Raw genomic sequence first — 24,475 nt, forward strand, 5'->3', positions numbered from 1 at the left:
AAAAAAACACACGCCTGGGCGAGTTCTCTACGGGGCGCGTTCTCAAGCGCCTGTGTTTGGGAGGAAGTGACTGGAGGGTAGAGGGGAAGGAGTGGATGGGCGCCTGATTAGTGCTGTGCTTCTGTTTTTTGATATGTATTATCATACACGAACAAACAGCTCTTACAGAAAATGCTGACAAGAAATTATTTTCCGGCATCGATTTGGCGCCCCCTCTGGTGCAGCGCCCCTATGCTTTGCATACGCTGCATACCCCCTTTTTGCGCCACTGACTGAGGTGATGAAATGTAAACTGCTGTTCCAGTCCCAGAGTTTGTGTGCACTTTGGTGGTTTTCTTTGAGGAGTTTTTGTAGTAGGCTGTATTTGTCCATTCCTCAAATGTATCCCTCTGAAAGTTTCCAACAGGTTAACTTCAATAAGGTTACACATCTCAAGGATAACTAAAGCAAATAGGATGCACCTGACCACAATTTGGACCGCCACAGCAAATGGTCTGAATTCCATTCGATATTTCAGTTCCCATTTTTTCAGAATAAATTATGGTAAAATTTGTATTCACTCTTATTATGGGTGATAAGCTTAATGAATAAAAATGGCAAATGTTTCCATTCAAAATTACATCCACAACAAATTAAGTGTGCATACAGTCAAAGGGTCTGAAGACTTTTTAAATTCACTATATATGGTAATATATACTATTATAAAAAAATATTTTAACCCTAATATTAGAACCCATAAGTCAGTACTTAGTCTAATCCCTCATGCTAGGGAATTTTTTTTTTTATTAGGAATCCATATCTCATTGCTCTGTGCTCATAATGTAATGCGCTGATGACTAGGGTTATTAAAAGCAATCAGACTTCTTGGCACTGCTCTGTGCTGAACACCACTGAACATTAGCTGATGCTATATGTAGTCTTAATTCCCTCAATCATAATTTACTGCCATTTTAAACCAGGTGTAATTGAGCTTTATATTTTTTTATAATTCCTTTAGATTAAAAGTGTTACCTTGATTAAGACCCTTAAAAATTTATACTACCTTAAGAGAAACAATAAAAGCTTTCCATCAGCAGATTTGGCATCCATCAGTCAATGAATCAATATTTTATACTCATGCATCAATAACATCTCATGTCCTATAACTAGTCCTGGCCATTTCATTTAAAGACATTAATTAAGTGGTGCAGTGATCTATTACATTAGCCCACCACCGCTGAAATCTGGGTTTTAATCTCAGCGGTGCTATTAAATGGCTGGGTTATTGGACGATTTACACAGACATGCTTTGCTATGTCTGGAGCAAGTGCCCTGTTCAGCCTTTTCCTGCCTTGCACCCAGTGTTTTCTGGTGAAACCACAACCCTGACCAAAAAAAAAAACAGTTAAAAAATTTAATGAAATTACATTTATTAAGTAAAAAAACAACAACAGGTAAACCAGTCATTCCAAATGGAGCCTTACAATTTTTATTATACACACCTATATAGTCAATACAGTTTGCAGGTGTACAGTTACAGATTATTGCTCATCTTTCAAAAAATTGTGTTAGACCTTTAGCAGTTTTTCAGTGTCAGTTTATGACTACCGGATGCTGTTAACTGGATGAATATCGATCGTGTTCCACAGAACTAGGCAGGGCTCTAGACTAACTTTTTGCACTGGTTGCACTGGTGCGCCTAACTTTTTTTCTTAGGTGCACCAGCACAAAAGTTAGGTGCACCCAAATGTTTGACCGCATCGCATTTAACACCGCAGTTTTACAGGTTCACTTTTTTTTTTTTAAATCACTGTCCACACAGGCAATATTGACTTGTAATTAACTAACAATCTGGTCAACATGGCCTTGTCTGATGATCTGTTTGCTACTGCCTGCCACTGAAGGGCAGTGGGGAGAGGGGGACACTTGGGCAGTGCATTTATTGCGGCATGTAATGTGTTTTATAGATGCATTGGGCTTTTTCAGCCTTTCAATTCGAAATGTATTAGAACCAGTCACAAATATACTATTGCCAGCCATGGTCTTCCCATGCTCTTTACAGTTAATATACTGTAGTAATTATACAGTTAATACAGTTAATTATAGTATTATAGACTAATTATAGCACACTTATAAAAATTATAAAAATAATAATAGAGTAAATGTGTATGTATGTGTGTATATCTATTTATGTGTGTGTGTATTTAAAATTATATGTATATGTTTGTGTGTGTGTTAGAGTGTAATCTTAAATGCAGTGCATTATATTATCGGCTTTACTGGATCTTTTACACAGATTCCCAAAATCGCTTGCGGTGCACTCACTGCGTATTTTGACTACATGTATTGTAATATATTTTGGTCTTGTAGTTATTTTTATATTTTACTTAACGAAAATATTGTCGTGTTTTTACTTTCACTATCGCCACACTTTACCGCTAGCATTAGCCCCTTGCTACTGTAGAGGGTCGGCTCACCTAGCCGCTGTCCGGTGGGGATGCTGCGGGTCTTTTGCTGTGCGGTGGTGGAGGTGTGGGAATAAAGGCACACGACAGGGTCGAGTCACTTTAACTGTTTAGTCAGGACTTAAGTGAGCGTTACAACACTTTACACCGCCGAGCTCCAGAACCCGAACTTCCATTCGGGGGACATCCGGCGAGTCTCATATACAAAATGTGTATAAACCTGGTGCTGCATTCTGATTGGCTGAGCTGAATGTCGCTCACATATCACCGCTACAATAATGTCCCGCCCTTCGCTATCTCTGATTGGTTTAGACCATGTTATTGGCCTAATGTGTGTCTGGTTTTTTTTTCCCTCGGATGCCTGGTCGCACCGGTGCGACCTGAGATTTTTTTTAGTCGCACCATTGAGAAATTAGGTCGCATGTGCGACCAAATTGGTCGCACTCTAGAGCCCTGCTAGGGGTGATCTTTCTAGTTTCTGTTCCTTAACTCAAATCTCTATCTTCAAGCCAGCACAGACCTCTAAATAAAGCGGGATCATGAAAGAAAAAAAGTGAGGGTAAAAAGAAGAAAGAGAAAATGAGAGAAAGAAAAAGAGAGCGAGAGAGAGAGATAGTATGGACAGGAATAGTCAGTGCTGTTGGTCTTTATATAAAGCTCAAAGGCTGAAAAAAGCATCTGGATGCTTTCCAAATCCAATAACTTGCCATAAACTACACAGGCATTACAGTGAGGAAACAGGGGTGACTATGCATCATTCATTCATTGTCTGTTTTACCACTGCTTGATTCTGGTCAGGGTGGCAGAGTCTAATTCATTGAGCAAAAGACAGGAAACCACAGACAGATCACCAGTCCATTACAAACACATACACACTTGGACAATTTTTAGTAGCTCCCCATTGCCTAACTGCATTTGTTTGGACTTGGAAACGAGCACTCGAGGTAACCCACGTGGACAAAGGGAGAACATGCATACTTTCCTGGTCAGGGAATTAAACCCAGGCCCTTCTTGCTTTGAGGTGACAGCGCTACCCACTGTGCTACAGTATAATTAAAAAACTACACAAACATTCTTGTATTATTTAAATCTGTCTCTCATTTACTCCCATTCACAAAAGCTTAATGAGCCCATAGATGAGCAAAGATTACATATGCTATCCACCAATCTATACCAATATTCTATTGGTTTTTGTGTTTACATACAAAAGCAACAAACAAGAGAATTGTGTGCATATGGTTATATAAATAAATGGAGTCTAAGATGAGCCAGAACTTGCTCAAACCAGTTTGTGCCGATGGGCAACAAGCTGGTGGCCTAGACACTACTCTTACTTATTCAGGGTGAAACAGGGAGTGTAGGGATAGTTTAATTATGATCATGTAATACACAAAGATTCACAGCTTTTGGGTGTTAAAATAATAGTTAAATAAACAGTTCAGCCTAAAAATGTTATCAACAACATTTCCTTCCAACCTCAAATATAACCACTTACTCACTCACTTTCTTAGCCGCCTATCCAATTACGGGCGCAGAGGGTCCATCAGAACAAAATCATGGAAATCTCTGATTACTGATTGTGTTAGTGAATGTAAAAACAGGTGTATATACTGAAGGAACGGTAAGTTTGTTTTTGTGTATAGGTGTACAGGTCAGGTTTAAGTGTGATGTATTTTTTATATAGCTTTATGTGAAGGGCAGAAGGCTCACCATCCGCTCTGCTCTGGGCCAGTATAGTAATGATCTCTCCTCTGGGAATTTCCAACAGGAACAGCACCGCCTCCTCACGCACAGTGCCCCGAAAATCCACATTATTTACCTAAAAAACAATTATAATCTTATTTAGCTGGAATAAACTTGGAATAAACCTTAATTATCTTTATTTTGTGCTAGATGATTAAACGGTGGGTCAGCAGGTGCTTACACAGTACTTTGTAATTTTTTTTTAATATATAAAGTATTTAGACTTGCTAGGTGGTCAAACTTGTCTGACTTCCTTGTTTACATTTATTATAGATTCATAAGAGGACTGTGGTTGTACCTTCATGATTTGGTCGCCAACTCTGAGGCCCTCCTCCTCTGCAGGGCTGCCCTCCTGAACTCCTGCAATGAATATGCCAACATCATTTCCCCCTGCCAGCCGCAGGCCTACGCTCTCTCCTTTTTGGAAGCTCACCATCATAGTATTTGGCCTGAGAAGAAGACAGCAAGTAAACAGAGAGACAGAAAAAAAGAGAAGTGATGGCTAATACTGAATACTGGGCTTATATAAAGTCAACAATTAACCAGCTGGAAGCAACAAGTCCCATAACTGGACCAAAAACACCAAGCTATGGGTGCTTGGGCAACACTGCAGACCCAGCACTGCAGAGCCTCAGCTTCTGGGTTTGAATCTTGGTGGTGCCACTGGCCTGGCTGAATGCTTGATAAACACTATTGGCTGTGTCTGAAAGATCAAAGGCCAGATGACATACAGCCTTCTTGCTGCTATAACAGCCATGTCAATCAAGTCAAATGTATTTTTATAGTGCTATTTATAGACATTTTCACAGCAGTGAATTCTACTGTCGGTTCATCCTCTGTCAACTTAAGATGCAGGCTCAATTGTCAGTCAAATATAAAAATAGTAGTTATGTTCCTCTATATGTCCTGAGGCTCTCTGTAAGAATCCACCACTGGACGGTGTAATGATGCACCCAGAAGCTACATATTTTGAAGAAGGTGTGCTAACATTCAGCCCTACTTGGCCATTTGCTTTATGCACAGGTAGGATAATAGATCTAAACTGGGACAATGCTAAAAGTGGTAAAAAATCTAACAACAACAATAAAGATCTAAAAGCCATTAAAATTATACATCCCCTAGGAGCAAATATGCTGAACAAACAGGAATGACCGCAAATGACTTACCCGTATGTCTCCTCATCCTCTGGACTCGGCCTCAAAAGGATTTTGGGTGTTTTCCTAATAGGTGCTAAAAACACATTGTGATGTGATTATGTCTCAAGTCTATGTACTTGTCTGATATATTTCAAATACATTTCTACAGCTGTAAAAGCTTATAAACCCGAATGTACAGATGTAGAGAACGTAACAAGGAGTACAACTAAAATATTCTAATAATAACTGCCCATTTCCATTTTCTTAAATCACAGGAAAATAACAATAAAATATGACCAATTGTTGTTGCCCATGATTGGTCTACAGGTCCAGGGTGCTTTTCAACCAATTAGTCAATTTACATAACAAAGTAGTGCTCAAATCACAATCATTGAGATCAGACACCTACAGATTTTCATTTAGACATTTTACTGAGGCCCCTACTCTGAATGACAATAACCTCCACTCATCCACAAGAGTTTCTTTGAGTTTGTGCCTATTTAGCCAAAATAACTTTTGTTGTACCTGGTGGCTCTACAGGCGGTGGATCTTCTTGTTCTTCCTGTACTCCAGGTGGCTCTTCTGCTATCCTGTAGGGTGAAGATGGTATAGGCACCTTGGCTGGTGTTCTTTGTGGGTTCTCACTGAAAGCAAACGTAAGCAGATTTCCTCATAAGATTACTCCCAGGTGTAACGTATCATTAATATTAACTATGTAAACAAATATGTAAGACACCAGTTTATGGTTTATGCTTCACAGAAGTGCTTTTGAGGAGAGCCTAAAATGAGAATAAAAGCACAGAGCTTTTATGGATTAATAATCAACTGGAACTTTTCAGCTCTCCATCAAACAAGGGGGTGGATTTATAAAAAGACTGTAGAAATACGTAATATGACATAAACATTGTGGTGTTCTCTGTTAGGTAAGAAAGCAAAGAATTAGCAGTACTAAAAAAGATTTTATGAATAACCAACTTATAATAACAAAAATGTCTCTAAAACACTAGACACAGCCTTTTGTATGCAACCTTTTATACAGTTACACTCATTTGAACTAAATAGTTTGAAACATTGGTGGTGATCAGACCTGTTTTATTCACTAAGGGCACCAAGGCACTGCCACACCAGCTGTTTCATTTTGAAATAAATACTATATTTTATTTTCATGGTTTACCATCACTTTATGCCGGTCAGGGTCGTGATGGTTTCGTTTTCCTTTAATCATTGGGCGCAATTCAGTAACACACCCGGACGAGACACCAATCGGCCACCTTTCCTTACACACAGCTAATTATGTCTGTATGTAGACATCCGACCAGCCAATAACACCACTGGGAATTTATACAATCACACAGCATAACATTTTTTAGGCTATAAAAAATTTGCAATGACCAGTTGGGTGGTGGTGATAGGCATTTATTAAGCATGAATCTAAATTTAAAAACATCTATTCCTGCACCTTAACCACTGTGCTACCACTGTCAATTGAATAAGGTAGCATATGTTTTTTATGCAGCCATAGGTTGTATATCTGCCTAAAATTCATGTTCTTACAGCAGGAAATTGCAAGCTTTCATTTACCTTTTTAACATGTGTACTGGCCAATCACTGCAAAGGTACACACAGAGTTTGGATGCTTCTGTTTAGGAGCGTGCTTTTTATAAACTGTCACTGAATTCTTGACATTGTTTCCAAAACCTTTAACAATTATTGAAAATTATATGACAGTTATTAAATATTAAAAAGAATAAAATAGAGATAAAATAACTGATGAAAGTAAAACAGGGTCTAGAGTTTTTCAAACCATACAGGCCAGGGATACCTTGGGTTTTCACGTGGAACACCGTTGGATGAATGGGAAGAGAGGTCTGAGTGTCGTGACCTTTGGTCATCTTGCGGTGAATATGAACGATACGAGTCCATCTCTGAAATGTCTGAAAGCAAACACAGAGATGAAAGTGTGAGAGCTGTGCTTATAATCAGGTGTTTTGAGGTCCCTTCACCAGACAAGATCAAGAACAGTTCAGTGTTTCCGCTCCCAAAAACAGCTCTTAGTGTTATTGTTTACTTTAGGTTAATATTCCAAGATCTGCCTCGTCATAACTTGCTGAAAGTCTGAAATTAATACGGAAACTTAGCCAGGATGTTCATTGGCACAAATGATTGGATATAAATTGTTAAAATAGTGAAAAACAAGTTCAGACAGTATGCAGTTTGTTTTTATTTTTTAAAGTTGCAGTTGTACCATAATAAACAACTTACATATTCATTTTAATGGCCGTGGTTTTGGAATAAGACAACTTTTGGCTATTCACAAGATAAAGAAGCTTAAAAAAATACAAGCTGCAACTTTAAATCTTACAGCAGAATTACAAAGAGGCAGAAAGGTGTGTGTTTGTGTGAGACACAAGTAGGGAGGCCTGTAAGATAGGCGCAAACTAGAAAACTAAAACACCCTTTTTCCCCACTATGAAAGACAGACGGACAAACAGACAGGCATGTACAGTGAACTGTCTTGGACAGCAGAGCCATTTTCACCAGGGCAATCTCCAAAACATGAAATACACAATGTCTAAAGTTTTAAAATGAAGCTCTAGTCTTTCCAGGGTAGTTCAGAAAATAACTGTTAATTTACGCAGGGTTAAAAGCCCCAGTTATCAGAGTTAGATACAGAACCCAGTTCAGATATACCCAGCCAGGGGAGGGACTGATTGGATGAGAAACCGAAACAGACCAAGACCGAAAGAGACGGGCAAGATAAACAGAGGGAGTGAGTTACTGTGCGATGGGTGCTGCTGGTGAACCTAAGTGCATGTCCGATGCTCCTCACAGTGCCAGGCTTGCCAGTGCAGCGTGCCTAAAACATACTCTGTTACTTGGCACAAGACACATATATTCACAGCCATACACAGAAGCCAAGTGCAACAGCAGGCATAAGTAGAGCATTAAATAATATACTTCAGCATAAATACAGAACATCATAAGAAATCAAACATGGACTGTCAAATCCCATTAAAAGTATCATATGATATAAATAACTTGAATTTTTATGTTCATACTGCATAAAACAAAAAAGGTGGAAATCATAACTTTGTAAGTATTCCCACCAGGCAAATGTGATCTCTTGATAAGAACATACTCCTGGAGAAAGGTGTTGAGAAAGGTGTATGGGGGAGGGGGGGGGGAGCTTATAAAAAGGGGGAAATACACCTATCCAATGTACTAAATAGTATGTCCAATTAACACAATACCAATAGTATTACATATCATGCAGTACATGCCCTGCTGTTAGAGACACAACTGGTAATAGCTTGTGTGGGCTCAGAGATTCCTGCACTGAAATCTGGCTTAAAAGTCACAAACATGTCAGATGAGCAATTGTGTTACACCCCCTTTAGACATAGCCAATCATGTCTGTACATTGCTGCTAGCAGCAGAATCCTTAGCACTGCTGGGGATTTGAACCCAGATGTAGTTAGAGTAAATGTGCAGTTTAAAAAGTTACCAGCTGCATTTAAAGAAATACTAAGTTACGGTTTACATCAAATGGTAGGCCTATTTCTGAAACCTTTATTTTGAAGACTTACTGGTCCCCTTAAGAGTGAATTGTAGTTTTGCTTTATGGAATAAACTCCTCTGGATGACCATTAGCAGGTGTATAGCTCTGTTCAAAACCAACTTTCATTTACGTTTGCAGCATTTAGCAGTCGCTTTTATCCAAAGCGACTTACAATTAAATACAACTCAAGCAAATGAGGGTTAAGGGCCTTGTTCAGGGGCCCAACACTGGCAACTACTTCATAAGCAAATAAAATCATGTCAAATCAAAAGAATGATTAATCATTAAGGTTTCAGTGTTACTAAAATTGTTTTGACAGTGCAAATTGTTCATTAAACACAAACATTAATAAGGCCCTTGCTTATTGAAAATCAGAGAAATTAGAGCTGTGCAGGTATGAATGCTTCCATTTGTTGGGTTGGCACTATAATTCCAGCCTGGTGGATACACGAGAAAGAAAGAAACTGCAAAAAGGGGAAAAGATGGGACGCTGTAAAGAGTCATATGGGCAGAAACAGCAAAACCAGCTTGTCACTCTTGCTATTTACATCACACCACTACTGTACATATAAACATGAGCACATCCCTTAAATATAAACAAAGCAATACAATAAGAACTCATGCATAAGGACTGCATAAGACAGTCTAGAACAAGATGATGTATATATACACACAGAATATGTGGCTTGGTTATAAAAGATGACAGGATTTTTTTCAAACACTTTGCTTCTCATATGGCTGTTGCTGGCAGATGTGGGGCAGGGGTAGCTCAGCGGTTAAGGTATAGGACTAGTAATGGGAAGGTTGCTGGTTCAAGCCCCACATCTGCCAGCATTTAACCCTCAATATAACCCTATACAGTCTCAACTGTAAGTTGCTTTTGATAAAGGCATCTACTAAATGCTGATGTAAATGCTCTAGGTAGCCTAATCCTTTACAGTTCATTTTCTATGACCCATGTTGATTTGCCACTTACATGCATTCTGTTGTATCAAGCTCAATGTGAAAAGACTGAACTTTGTCAATGATTGATTATTAACATGCAACAATAGTTATGCTCCTAAATTGTCCCTCCTGTGTTAAACACAACACAAATTTATGACAAATGTCAAGTTGGTCTGTCTTATGATTTCTGTTTGATCTGTTCAGGCTTTATTGCAGAAATCTGCAAAGTCCAACATTTGACAGAAAAATTAAATTAGGGTCACAACACATAGCCCTCATCATCATTTATTTGCATTATTCAACAAGATTAAATAAATCACCACACAGATTATACAATGAATAAAATAGTTTATTGATTAGGGAGAGTATTAAAAACTGAAGTTAGCAAAAATATATGTGCAGAAATGTGAGTTTCACAAATATATTAAGTGCATGAGAATGAAAGCTTTACAACTTTGCTAAGGCACACAGTCAAGAGTGAGTATTATTGGCAACCAGATAGAATGTACTGCAGTGTCTCTGCTGTCCTTCAGCTAAAAGTATGACATATTATCTGTAAAAAAAAAGAACAGAAATAAAATCGCTCTTGTAGAACTAATTGCTTTGCTTTCTCAGATTAGAGCAGCTCTTAGCAACAGCTCAGTAAATCCAGGGGTAATGCTGCTAAATTTAAGGTAAAGAAACAAAACATGTCTCAGAAACAGTGTAAAAATATGTGCTTTCAATTACAAGAGATTTATATACCTCCACTGGACGCCATATTATGGCTTTAAATTATAAATATAATTAAAGCAAATTATTTCAGGTATAATGTGTAGTAAATACATGTGGAGCCTTTAAAAACAGCCCGTTTTAATTATGTTTGAATTTCACATTTTAAATTGCAAATAAAGAAACGTTTGTATTCCAGTTTTGAAAACAAAAAAAATCAGATTTGATTCCACTAAGGTTCGAACCCCTGTTGAGTACCGTTGTAAATAAATTAGTAACGATGGGAAAAAAACTAAAAAAAGTATACACATCGCTTGCAAACTGACTTAATCTCTTTGTGAGGTCTATAAGTATAGTTCAGAATGTTCACAAAATTGGTAAAAACTAGAGTTATAATCATTGAGAAGCACAGATCTAGTAATGCCTACTGTGATGCCTCTAGTTGAAAAAGTCAGTAGCTGTGACTGAAGGGGAATGAACCATATGTACTGACAGATGGAAGACAACAGCACTGGACCCTTTTGGTTTGAATCACAAATGGTGAATGTGGGAAAAATGGCACCATTGCAACTGTAAAATGTGGCTGATGGTAACATCATGTTACAAAGATGCTTTTTAGCAGTAGAGATTTGTAGTTTGGAAAGGATGACTGGAAAAATTAAATAGTGTATGGAACAAAAAAATTCTTGGATAAAAACCTGCTCCACCTTAAAAAGCCAAAACAATGAAACTAGACAAGTTCAAGCTCAATTAAGTTTTAAAATTAAAGAAAATAAATGCTAAAATGGTCTGATTAGATTCCGGTCTATACCATAATCTGATTTCAAAAGAACTGGAAACTGCTGTACAAGAAATGGACCAAATATTTTTTTTACAGAAAAAAAAATATTAATATTCAAAATCAACATAAATGGATGGCTATAAAATGGAAGTGCCTATTTAAATTGCCCAGGTTGTGACAGGGGGTTGAATACATTCAATAAATGCAGTGTGTGTTGAGACTTTATTTACCTAGTTCATTTAATCTTTTAAAAAATGTGTGTTTAAATGTAAATTGAAAAAACAGCCTTTTAATCTGCATGCAAAGCCACATACTTAAAACCCTTCAGTCACTGATTAGTTTTCAGAGATTATTGGACTCACCATCGGGCTCCGAATCACTGTCCATCAGGGGCGGAATGCGCACCAGGATCTGCCTGTTATCCCTCTGTACAACCAGCTGCAGTTTCCCACGAGATTTTTCAATCAGCCTCCCCGCATCATTCAGAGACAGATTCTCAGTCACAGTTCCATTTATCTATTACACACCAAAACATGTTCAAAAATTATTGGGTTAAATAAACAATCTATTTATTATTAGGGATGTAATGATACACTGTACCCAGGATGCGATGCGATTCACGATACTGGGTTCACGATACAATTTTTTCTCGATTTTTAAACAAAACTAAATTTAAGACAAATTATGACAAAGTTTCTTTTTATTATTTCTCTTAAAAAAAAAAAATACTGTATTTGTGCTTATCTTTTATTTCTCTAAATAATAAATGTCCTTTTATTTCTGAGGTAGGTACACACTAGGGCTGGGCGATATGGATCAAAAATTATATCTCGATATATTTTAGCTGAATGGCGATATACGATATATATCTCGATATTTTTTCATCCCATAAGGTAATAACAACAAGACACTTCTGAGACAAAGCTACATGTTCCAAATACTAAACACCAAAAATTTTTACAGGCACTTTTATTAATATTCATGCTGGGGAAGCTTCACACAGGAACTATTTTTCCTTAAAAAAAAAAAATTATATTCTAACTATTCTAAGAAAAAGTTTGTTGTTTTCTAACGTCTCGCCTGTTGTGTAATGTGAATTACAAATATATTGTCTGGCCCTTTAAGAATGTTAAGTGTACTATAGGGCGCAGGGAGCGAGTGTGTAGGGAAGGTATCAGAATTTATCTGATCACGACCACGTACAACATCCAGTACAGAAATCACTCCCCACAATGTTTGATTTTTACAGATAGAGCAAATACATGCACATCACATATACAAACTACGTTACATTATTACTTTGTCAACACGTGCATACACTGTTTATATATAAAGTAAACACGTGCATGTCAGCGCGTGCATGCGCTTGTATGTTTATTTCCGTTTTCCAATATTGGTTTTTAAAATGAATAACGACTCGTTTTCTTGTTTTTCAACTTTGGGATTTGAAGTGAAAAACGAATGACCAAAGGTACACGGAGCTGGAACCTTTTGTCTGGACTTGTTTTCGGCATTCTCTACAGAATACATTATTCCGCTGCTCATCTGACACTTTGAATCCGAACCATCTCCAAATAATTGAGCCATTTTTTTTTTTTTTTACTAAGCAACTCCTCCACCGTCTCCATGCTATCATGAGAGTTTTACTTACAGAAATGTGTTCTGAGGGCAGAAAGGCGGTGGGGAGGGGCGAGTTGTGTTCAGTGAGGGAGAGAGGCGGGGCAGGTGAACATGTGCAGAGACAAACTGGGAGAAGAGAAAGACGAACTGTCGGATGTAACTGGAACGTAACATCTATATCGATAGTATAGATATCAATATTGTCTTATCTTATATCGTGTATGAAAATATATCGATATTTTATAAAATCTCGATATATCGCCCAGCCCTAGTACACACTATGCAAAACAATGCTGCACATTTCCTTTTCTGTGTAAAAAAAACTGAGATAAAAATTACAAATTTTAAAAATCCCACATTATATAAATAAATTAATAATACAAATAAACAAAGAATCCTCACATAAATCACCACCCTGCAACCTTTAAATTTTTACCATTTTGAATTAAGGCCATTTTGGCAGGAAAACTCTGTGTAGTGACGTCAACCAGGCGAGGTGGATAGTGCCAGTGCACTCTGCTGTTTAAAGTGAATATCGATTCATTTTACGTTTCAATCGATTTGAATCGTGGCATATTTGCATCGATTATTAACTGTCTTGTTGCGCATCGTTACATCCCTATTTATTATTAATAACATTGAGTTTCTAATGTCCCCAGAACGCAGATTTAAAGAGATTTTAAGCAAAAAAATAAATTGTAAGTCAAATTGTAGAAGACAGCACTACTGGAGATTTGAAACCGGCATCCCAGCAGTAGTGAGCTAGCTTAGTTTACCGCTGCACTACCTGAGCACTCCAGATACTTAAAGTTAACAAGTTTTTAATATAGGCCTAGTAAAATATATTTAATGTAACATCATCCCAGCCAAATTGTATTCACTGCTTTCTCACTTTTCAAAATGTAATTAAATGGCAGTTAAAGGAAGCTGTGAAAGGTGTTACTTTTTTACTTAAAAACAAATAAATACAAAATTAAATGTGGTCTAGAGGCCCTAAGTCTTAGAAGTTTCTTTTAGTATCAGGCAATTTTTGTCTACTACTGTTGCCAGAACATTTTGAGACTTTAGATGTTGTGAAATTACTGCAGAATGACCCTTTGTGATACAGCAAAGTAATAAAAAACAATAGTTTCTTTATAGGAATTGACAGCATCTTCAAGCGTATCATTTTTACATTTCATTTTTAAGTTTTACCACCGCTTTATCCTGGTGAGGGTCACGGTTGGTCCGGCTTTTACCGTAAAACACTGGGGTGCTATGCAGTAAAACACCCTGGGCGAGAACACTAATCCATGCCTTCACTACATACATGTCTGTATGTAGACACACGACTGGACAATAGCACAGCTGGGGATTTGAACCCTCTATCCCAGCGGTAGCGTGATCTACTGCTGTGCTACCCAAGCACTCAAAAGCATCATTATTTCTAAAAAGGTCAATTAAAATAAAACAAGCTACCAGAGAGGAAAAAGTTCTCCAGGCTCTCAAAATGTCTGTAAAGTCTACAGTGAACCAAAAACATAAGACCGCTGAAAACAGATCGTCAGTGACTTAATGGAAACACTGTCTTCTAATGAACAGAAATGAGCCCATTACAGACGGGTAATGTCGTTATAAAGTTGGCAGGTGTGAAGGTACCTTGAGGATAATGTCACCCTCCTGCAGGTTTCCATCTCTGGCAGCCAGTCCGGTGCTGGTCATCTCTTTAATAAAGATCTGGCTGCCCAACCGGAGACCATACTCTGTAATAGGCAGAGGAAAAAAGCTATTATATATAAAAAGGGGTAAATTGAGGATCAAATACGCATCAAATAATACTTTGACACAAAATGGATCAAACATAATAGAAATAAGAACACTATCACATTTTAGCTATCCTTTTAAGTGTCCCTCTTATGAGATCTGAGTCCTTTTTCTACTGTGCAAATGATGTCTGGCTGCCATCAGTCATTTAAGCAAGCTTTGCATAGTTAAAGATGCGGTCTAGACATGAGTTTGACTGTAGTGTACTTGTCTTTTTTTTTTTTTTATAAGAACTTTTAATATCATGTTTTACACACTTTGGTTACATTCATGACAGGACAGGTAATTACTGGTTACACAAGATTCATCAGTGTCAAACACAGTAATGGACCATTGTTTTATCTCCAATTCATCTTACTTGCATGTCTTTGGACTGTGGGAGGAAACCGGAGCTTCAAAGGTGATAGTGCTACCCACCGAGCCACCGTGGTCCCCCCCAAAAAATAAATATTACAATGATCCTGAAGAGTAAACCAGGCCTTAAGTCAGTAGTACATCTGTTTACACAGGAACTATTCCATTTTTATCTGGGAATTATACTGGATCACAAGCTGGTAAACTGCACTGTACCTAGGATTTTAATACTGGGTTGCATTAATACTTAACCCCTACCAAGTAGATTCCCATTAAATTCCCAGTTAAAAGTGCATGTGGAAAACTATATTTGGTGCTAGCAGAGGATATTAAGCAATAGCTAGTATTGCTGGTACAGCTGTTCTAAAGTCAGTCTATTTTTAGTACAGTCACAAATTACTCAGATTCCAAGAAGAATAGCAGTCTTGATTTTTCTTTTATAGGAACAGGATTTATACAGACATGTTCTTATGTATAAGAATTTAAAAAGCAGAATAACTGATACATGCAAGATCTTTAATCTAGCATCTGTTCATCTAGATGCGAGTCCTGGTCTTCATCTACATGACTTATCAATGTCTATGTCCATCAAAAATAAATTGTAAAAATGCACTTTTTATTTCAAATGCCTATTTTCAACGTGACATATGTAATACCGCACATCCCTGTCTGACCTCAACTACAGTGACCTCACCTAAAATGACCTACGAGGACCTGACCACAGCCAACACACCCTGAGGAAAGCAGGATCACAGTCCAGCAAATAGCCAATAACTGAAAGCCAATTAAACAGAGCCAGAGTAAAGAGTATTGACTGAACAGCTGAAATAGTTTTCCATGCTCTACAAATCTATCAGCACTGTAGAAACAAAACTGTATAACAGAACACAAGAATTTAACCACCTTTGCTTTTGTTATTTAATATACATACAGTGCATTTATGCACGTCAGATTTACTCACACAATGTCTTTGACTTTGGACTTACACATTTGAATACAAGTAAGTGTGTATTTACAAGCATTTATAAAGATGTATTGGAAAAACACAAATTAATAACACTGGTAACAGCAAAGCTCACAATTTTGAGACGTCTTTCATGAAAAGCATTGGGGTTAAATTTTGACTTATTTCTTTTGGCAAACTGAACATTGTACATTGCTTGGGGCAAGTACATTGCTTGGGGTTTTCTTTGATTATGTGTAAAGGCCTACGTGATGGCGTTTGCAGAGAAGCAGCCCCATATCATGATGCTTCTACATCAATGCTTTACTGTGCAGATGGCATTCCTGAAATGATCTAAGCCATGGCAAGCTGAACTATTGCCAAAAGTTTTACTTTTGTTTAATTCAACCAATAGTGCATTAGTTTCACATTTTTAAATGCATCACTGTGTGGGACCTAAACATAATCCGTACAAGTAATGACTGTTTACTGTGTAAATATTGTTACTGCTCTTGTCCTCATGCATTTGTTTTTAAGTGATTGCTGACTTCTTTCAAACCTTCTTATATGAGCACATTGTATAGGACACCTGACCTGTGATGAATTGTGGTATTAATTTTCCACTTGCATATTATTGAACTAACTGTACTGACTAGAACTTGGTTAATTGTTGTTAAATCTTCACATTATTATTATTATTATTATTATTATTATATTAATCATCATCATTTTAGCAAACATTTGTTTATTCCCTTAGATATATATATTTTCTTGGGTTTGGGTTTATTAGTAAAAAGGACTATTTAAATGACAAGTAAAAGCAGTTGAATTACTTGTTTTCCTCCACAGTACATGAGATCATTATTAGATTCAGATAATAAAGTAATAATAAAGATGCTAATACTGGTCTGACTTTTAATCAAGCACATATCACTTATGTAAATACTCTAGTCAATTTAGGTGCATTTCTTTCCCAACCTCACTTGGTGTCCCTTTCAGGGCAGATAAACCTTTGCAGGTTAAAAAATCAGTGGCCTTTTCCCCTAAAGCAGTAATAAGACACAGCGGGGCTACATGCTGTGATGAGCTGGTTAAAAGATGAGAGGAGACGAGGCGGTATAAGCAAAATCACAAGATGTGATCTCTTCCTGACTGGCCATAAAACTCTAGGCCAGCTAAAGAAATCTTCATCCAGATCAGAAGAATAAGGAAAGGAAAACTGAAAGGAAGACTTTGCAGATGTATTTTAATAGAACTGGTGCTCATGAATAAACAGCTGTGCTAATCTCTGCATGGTCACACCTCTGCACTGATCAGCACTTTCTCTGCTCAAACACCTGATCCAACTCAAAGGAAAATATGTGAAATCTAAAATGTCACATTAATATTGGCTTGCTAAAACTGTTATTTCAAAACCATAAGTGCTAAAATGCCGTATGTCTCAAATAAGGGCACTGCTATACTAAAACAGGAAAAGACCTTCCCCAAACAATGATCAAGAATGGCGGTGTATGTTGCAGCATCAAGATTTCCATTTAGCATTTAGATGTAACTCGCTTAAGCTATTAAAAACAGCACAAGAAAAGTATTTCTTTTCCATCATGTCTTACAGTTTTAATTTAATTTAATTTTAAAAGACAGTTTAGAACTTGGTAGTGAGTGTGTGTTTTTAGTGCTGCATGCTTCAGCACACAATGTGTTTAGTTCTGAGTTTGTGTTGCCTACCATGCTGAGCCGTTGTTGCTCAAATTCATTTTCACTTTTGCAATAAGAGCACCTAAAGCTGGTTAGAATGATCCGGAGACCATGACCAGCTGGCATGTTGTAAAGGGCATCATATGATAGTGGCAGTTTAAAAGTCACTGAGCTTGATGGGCGATTCTGAGCTCTGGGGTTTGAATCTCAGCTCAGCACGGTCAGCTGGGCGCCCTCTAGCATGCATGCACAATTGGCTTCCAGTCTGCTGGATGGAAAAGACTGGACTAAGAGGTGGGGTTATCAACGCTGTGTAAGGACCTTGGTTTCCTATGGCGTCTGTTGAGAAAGTGGAGGAGGGCAGAGATGAGGGCGTGGCTCTCTGTACGCAAACGTCAGAAGGAGTGTGTGTAAGGCAAATACAGGGGTTGGACAAAATAACTGAAACACCTGGTTTTAGACCACAATAATTTATTAGTATGGTGTAGGGCCTCCTTTTGCGGCCAATACAGCGTCAATTCGTCTTGGAAATGACATATACAAGTCCTGCACAGTGGTCAGAGGGATTTTAAGCCATTCTTCTTGCAGGATAGTGGCCAGGTCACTACGTGATGCTGGTGGAGGAAAACGTTTCCTGACTCGCTTCTCCAAAACACCCCAAAGTGGCTCAATAATATTTAGATCTGGTGACTGTGCAGGCCATGGGAGATGTTCAACTTCACTTTCATGTTCATCAAACCAATCTTTCACCAGTCTTGCTGTGTGTATTGGTGCATTGTCATCCTGATACACGGCACCGCCATTGGATGCACATGGTCCTCCAGAATGGTTCGGTAGTCCTTGGCAGTGACGCGCCCATCTAGCACAAGTATTGGGCCAAGGGAATGCCATGATATGGCAGCCCAAACTATCACTGATCCACCCCCATGCTTCACTCTGGGCATGCAACAGTCTGGGTGGTACGCTTCTTTGGGGCTTCTCCACACCGTAACTCTCCCGGATGTGGGGAAAACAGTAAAGGTGGACTCATCAGAGAACAATACATGTTTCACATTGTCCACAGCCCAAGATTTGCGCTCCTTGCACCATTGAAACCGACGTTTGGCATTGGCACGAGTGACCAAAGGTTTGGCTATAGCAGCCCGGCCGTGTATATTGACCCTGTGGAGCTCCCGACGGACAGTTCTGGTGGAAACAGGAGAGCTGAGGTGCACATTTAATTCTGCCGTGATTTGGGCAGCCGTGGTTTTATGTTTTTTGGATACAATCCGGGTTAGCACCCGAACATCCCTTTCAGACAGCTTCCTCTTGCGTCCACAGTTAATCCTGTTGGATGTGGTTTGTCCTTCTTGGTGGTATGCTGACATTACCCTGGATACCGTGGCTCTTGATACATCACAAAGACTTGCTGTCTTGGTCACAGATGCGCCAGCAAGACGTGCACCAACAATTTGTCCTCTTTTGAACTCTGGTATGTCACCCATAATGTTGTGTGCATTGCAATATTTTGAGCAAAACTGTGCTCTTACCCTGCTAATTGAACCTTCACACTCTGCTCTTACTGGTGCAATGTGCAATTAATGAAAATTGGCCACCAGACTGGTCCAATTTAGCCATGAAACCTCCCACACTAAAATGACAGCTGTTTCAGTTATTTTGTCCAACCCCTGTATATGCCTTCCTTGGACGCTGCCCCCCCCCCGCACACTTTGCATGTTTTTGATACGTGGAAAGAAACAGGACTAGCCAAAGTAAATCCACACAAACCCAAAGAATACATGCAAAACTCCTCACAGACATCAAAAGTAGAGATCAAACAATAAATTGTGTGAGTTACACAAAAACTGAATCCATATCATTTTACTCGTCTCACCTTCATTTGGCCTGTTCTTCACAAGCATAACATTGGTGGGAGGCTCCAGTGGCTCCAGGTTGTCTCGGTTTCTGCCATGCCGCCTGATTGGCGATGGCGAGTCCTCCTGTAAGCGATCTCGACTGTAACTTCGGATCAGCTGGTCCTCTGAACGTGGGTTGTATCTCCTTGAATCGTAGCCTGATGAAGGGCTGTTTCCTCCTTCATACCCACGGCTCTGCTGGTAGCGGGGCTCAGGGCTGACGCTTCGATCCAGGCTCCGTCCTCGGCTCCCGTCCCTCTGGTAGGTTCTCTCAGGGCTCGCCAATCTCTCCGTGCTGCGGCCCCGGCTCCGGTAGTCCGGCTCTAGGGTACCACTGCGGCGCGGGTATCCCAGGCCACCGTTGCCCCTGGGGTAGTCAGAGTCCGGGTCACTCTGTGTGCTGCGGTTGTCATCGGGGTAGTAGCTGGACAGGTTGTAGTCACGGCTGTCCCTGTCTGGGGAAGGAGGACGCTTGAGGACGGCAACTTTGCGAGGTCTTTTTACTGTCTGTAAGAAAATAAAGGAATTAATCTAGCACTAAAAACAACATTTTATATTTAATTTTTTCCACTTTATTATCATCAATGGCTTAATTCTGGTCAGGGTTGCACTGGATCTGGAAAACCCTTGACAGAATGCTAGTCTATGGCAGGGCTTTGGCTATTCCTATATACATAGCTAATCTTGTCTGTGTACATGCCTGGCCAATAGCACCTCTCAGATTCAAACATAGAACTCAATGTAGTGGGCTAGCGTGCCACCAAGGACCTACATGTTAAATTGTTTTAAATTCCATGAAGACACAGTTGATGTGTTTGCCATTGAGTAACTCCAGTGGCCTGCATAAAGCCCCTCAACCCCAACCCCAAAGCTGACCTCAACCCCACTGAACATGTTCAGAACAAACTGCATGAACTCTATGCATTTATCGTTTCATCCATAAAATTATCAGTCAGTCACATGACAGCAGCACAACACATAAAATCATACAAACATGGGTCATGGGTATATGAATAGTCAGAATAAGAAAAAAACACATGATCCAGTTAGGTCAGAAACTACTGAACTGCTGCTAAGATTTAATTGCACAACATTTTACCCACAATGACACACAAAAAAATCAGTGAGGGCAGCAAAACCTTGTTAATGGGATCAGATGAGATGAGAATAAATACAGTTACAAGACTATAAAAAAGATTTTTTACAGTCGTGGTGAGCAGTAAAGCTTAAAGCACAATATATCCAACCTTGACGCAGATTAGCTATGACAACAGAGGAACACATCTGGTCCTGTTATCCAAAAACCAAAAATGTTGCCTGTGCTAAAGAATCTTTCACAACAATGTGCAGACAGTAGAGTCAGAATGTGTGTAAACAGCATGCTAACATGAGCACAGCCTGCATTACATTAACACTTCAGGCTGATGGTGGTATTGTGTATGTGTTTTTTCTTGGAATTCACTCTTGGAGTCCTTATAAGGAACAAAATTCATGTAAATAATTTTAGTTAACTTACTACTTTGGCCACTTTTCCACATTTTCGGAGCTGCTGCACAGCAAAGGAATGAGGAACGTTCTCCATAGGGATGGTGTTGACCTGTATAACCCGGTCGTTTTCACTGCCAAACAACACAACACGTAATTCAACGGTTTAAGTATAAATAAAGATTGTGATCAAACAAATACAATGATTACACTTTGTATTATAGTTGGTATAAAGGTTTATTAGAGCAGCCTGACAAATTGTATATGACAATAATCCACCTGCATAAAATACTGATGTAATGCTCTGTCCCAGTAATACACTGATTTACTGTAGGTTTATGTGTGTAAAAAAAAATTGCTAATTTTAAAACACCCAAAACAATTTGCATACTAACTTACTAACAGGATATTCAAAGGATCATAAAAATAATGTGTCTGTTTACACTTACAGTGTAATTTGTGATATTGTAATCCTAAAATCATTTTAGTCTGAAAACTGTAAGTAAACAAGTGTCTTGAAGTGTAATTGAAGGGCAACTGCATAATTTATAGGTAATTTGACAAACCATTTAATATTTAGATAAGGACTGTGATAAAATAATAACATACAAAGAGATTAAAAACATACTTTTCTAACCACGTTGTTATTTTAGACGGCTAGAATGATAGTGAGTGAGAGCTAGGGTAGCAACGCATTTTATTGACTGTATAGTGTACTGCGCCCCACAGAATTCCACACATCCACTAAATTCAAACCTGCTTTGGATTAATATCAATGTTCTGTCTAGGGTTTGAATTTATATTAATTAATTCAGAACTGAAATTGAATGTGTTTCCAGTGTATGTATTTCTTAGCCAAGCAGATTTAGGGAGGAATGTGATGATTTTGGCTTGCATTGTGGTACATTGTGATTTTCATCAACCACTTCAGCCTGATCAGGGTTGTGGTGGGTATGGCGTCACAGAGAAACACTGGGTGCCTCACTCTCTACCAAAATAATGTTTTGTCTTCAACTTGTGAATTTATGCATTATGAATTCCACATTTCACAATAACCACAATCAGATCAACCTGGTGTAACAGAGTTTCCATTTGCACATGTGCACACAAGGGTCATTTATTTTAAGCAGTCCAACTGACCTACATAAACACAATGTTTGAGTGTAATCATAACAATAATCATAATGGTTTATACTAGAACTGACCCATTTCTATCAAGCAGCTAAGAAGATGAAAATGAGAAGAAATGAAAAGCACTAATTGACAATTACTTTTTTTTTTAAAGCCTGAATTAAAAGAAATAGAAGGCACTATATAGACCAACAAACACATAACACAAAAAACACAGCCTAACATAGAGTAAATAATAGAGAAAAAAAAGCCTAAAGAATCAAACCTAAATGTCAAACCTAAAACAATGGTAATAAAGAAAAAGGTGAACTTCATTAAAAAAAACCTTCTCATTTACGTCTGTAAGACTAACGTTGATGGAGACATAGTCCAATCACATTTGACAGCCAATCAATTCACAGTGTGTAATCTTTTAAGTTCCATGTGCAAACCTTTATTTTTCATATATTAGTAAAAGTGCACCTTTGGTTTTCAGTTTACAAAAATGAGAGAAAGAGTGAGAGAGACTTACAACAACAAGCCATCTGCTGGGCCTTCCTGAAGAACATCAGACACGATGATGGAGGTTTCGCCACTGTCCACGTTTGGGTTGTCTCTGCCACCAGACACGGCGATCCCAAAGCCCATTTTGGAGTCCTGACACAGCAAGGGAAAAAAGAGGAAACTGGTCTTAGTCTAAAGCTTTGGATCACAGGCAGGTCACAATATATTAGGCAAAACTTTAGAAAAAAATCCCCTTACATCAAATAATCCCCTAGTTTAGCATCACACAGACTTCATTCACTAATATCACATTTATCTTAAACTGTAAAAAGTTTAAACTGGAATTAAAGACTTCCAGTTGAAATGCAACGTTTACATACACTTGCAAGAGACATCTATGCCTGGACGTGTATGTCTCAGGATTGTAATGATTGCAACTTTGTCTATGATTGAAATGCTCACTTGTCAAAAGGATTTGCTTTCATGCACTTCTTGTGGATTTTCTGACAATCTGCTGGGTCAAAAATTATACATATTGCAATTAATTAGGTGTAGAAAAATCCCTTGTTGCCGATATTGACTGACTAGAGCTTGTAACTTTTCTGCATGTTCAAATAGGGTTAATTTGACTGACCTTTTTAAAAACCATAATTAGGGGGGGAAATGTCACTTTCTACAGACACATAATTTGTTCAAATGGTCAGATTTTTATCCAGAGACCACCAGAAGCAGGTTTATAAATGTGTCCCTGTTTCAAATGGTCATGGTTATGTAAACGGTTATGTAAAGCTACTTTGCCTGTAGACAAAGTCGGTCATGTTCCAGCAGCTTCTTAATAAGCGTAAACCATTTTTGGTAGTTTTTGGGTTACATCTGACCATCTGGACAAATTTTCCTTAGCATAAGGTGACCTTGGCAAGAGAAGACATTTTATTTAATGGGTTCAGTCAAAGTACTTCTGTTTATATGAGCCCAGAGACGTCATCAGCTGCAGTTAACATTATTCACTAACAAATCAGAAGGTCATGGCACAAAGTTAAATGGCATTGAATGAATGAATTAATTAATATGCTTAATTTAAATAATTAATCGTATGAAAGAACTGAAATTAAATGTGTTTCCAGTGTATGTGATGCTTAGCCAAGCAAATCTGGGGCAAGAGTGTGATGATTTTGGCTCGCATTGTGGTACTAAAGTGGTGGTTTTTAGTTCATTTTCATCAACCACTTCATCCTGATCAAGGTTGTGATGGGTCTGGCTCCACAGTCTGTACCTCCAACACTCAGCCACTCGAGCACTCACACTGGTAGTGTGCACACACACACACACACACACATAATGCCTAAGGACCAGCAAACATCCTCACTGTCTGCTAAAATAACAAGTTACAGTGATGCAAGCTAGGAAACTCAGCCAAAAAACTGCTTATTCCTCTCAACCAGACCAAAACTAATCTTCCCAAGCCCAATTAACTCAGTCAAGAACATGAGTGTGGGATTAAAGGTTTTTGATATGATACAGCTGTAGTACAAAAACAGTGTATCCTCACCAACACTCATCTGTGTTCTTCAATATGTTCCACACTAAACAATTTCAAATCAACACAAGTACAAAAACAACAGATTTTGTAACAAATCGGGTGGCAAGGTTATTCAACATGCTCATGACTTTTATGAAGAAAGTAATTGCTGCAACCAAACACCTTTAATAAAAAAGAAGTGCCTTAAACTGAACCCACTGCTAGGTT

At 38.4% G+C, this 24,475-nt stretch overlaps 1 protein-coding gene across 1 annotated transcript in view; it reads right to left on the reverse strand.

Moving 5' to 3' along the window:
• Positions 1–24,475, reverse strand: part of LOC134318276 (tight junction protein ZO-2) — an 81,520-nt gene that overhangs the window by 15,159 nt on the left and 41,886 nt on the right. Inside the window, exons 3-12 of the mRNA XM_062999112.1 lie at positions 22,757–22,881; positions 21,146–21,248; positions 19,608–20,136; positions 14,578–14,681; positions 11,682–11,835; positions 7,146–7,257; positions 5,849–5,967; positions 5,354–5,417; positions 4,486–4,636; positions 4,155–4,263 (exon numbers count right to left, since the gene is read on the reverse strand). Coding sequence (XP_062855182.1) covers positions 4,155–4,263; positions 4,486–4,636; positions 5,354–5,417; positions 5,849–5,967; positions 7,146–7,257; positions 11,682–11,835; positions 14,578–14,681; positions 19,608–20,136; positions 21,146–21,248; positions 22,757–22,881 — 1,570 coding nt within the window. The remainder of the gene's footprint in view (positions 1–4,154; positions 4,264–4,485; positions 4,637–5,353; positions 5,418–5,848; positions 5,968–7,145; positions 7,258–11,681; positions 11,836–14,577; positions 14,682–19,607; positions 20,137–21,145; positions 21,249–22,756; positions 22,882–24,475) is intronic.

The sequence above is a fragment of the Trichomycterus rosablanca genome, chromosome 7 (assembly GCF_030014385.1).
Source record: "Trichomycterus rosablanca isolate fTriRos1 chromosome 7, fTriRos1.hap1, whole genome shotgun sequence".
Taxonomy (NCBI): Eukaryota; Metazoa; Chordata; class Actinopteri; order Siluriformes; family Trichomycteridae; genus Trichomycterus; species Trichomycterus rosablanca.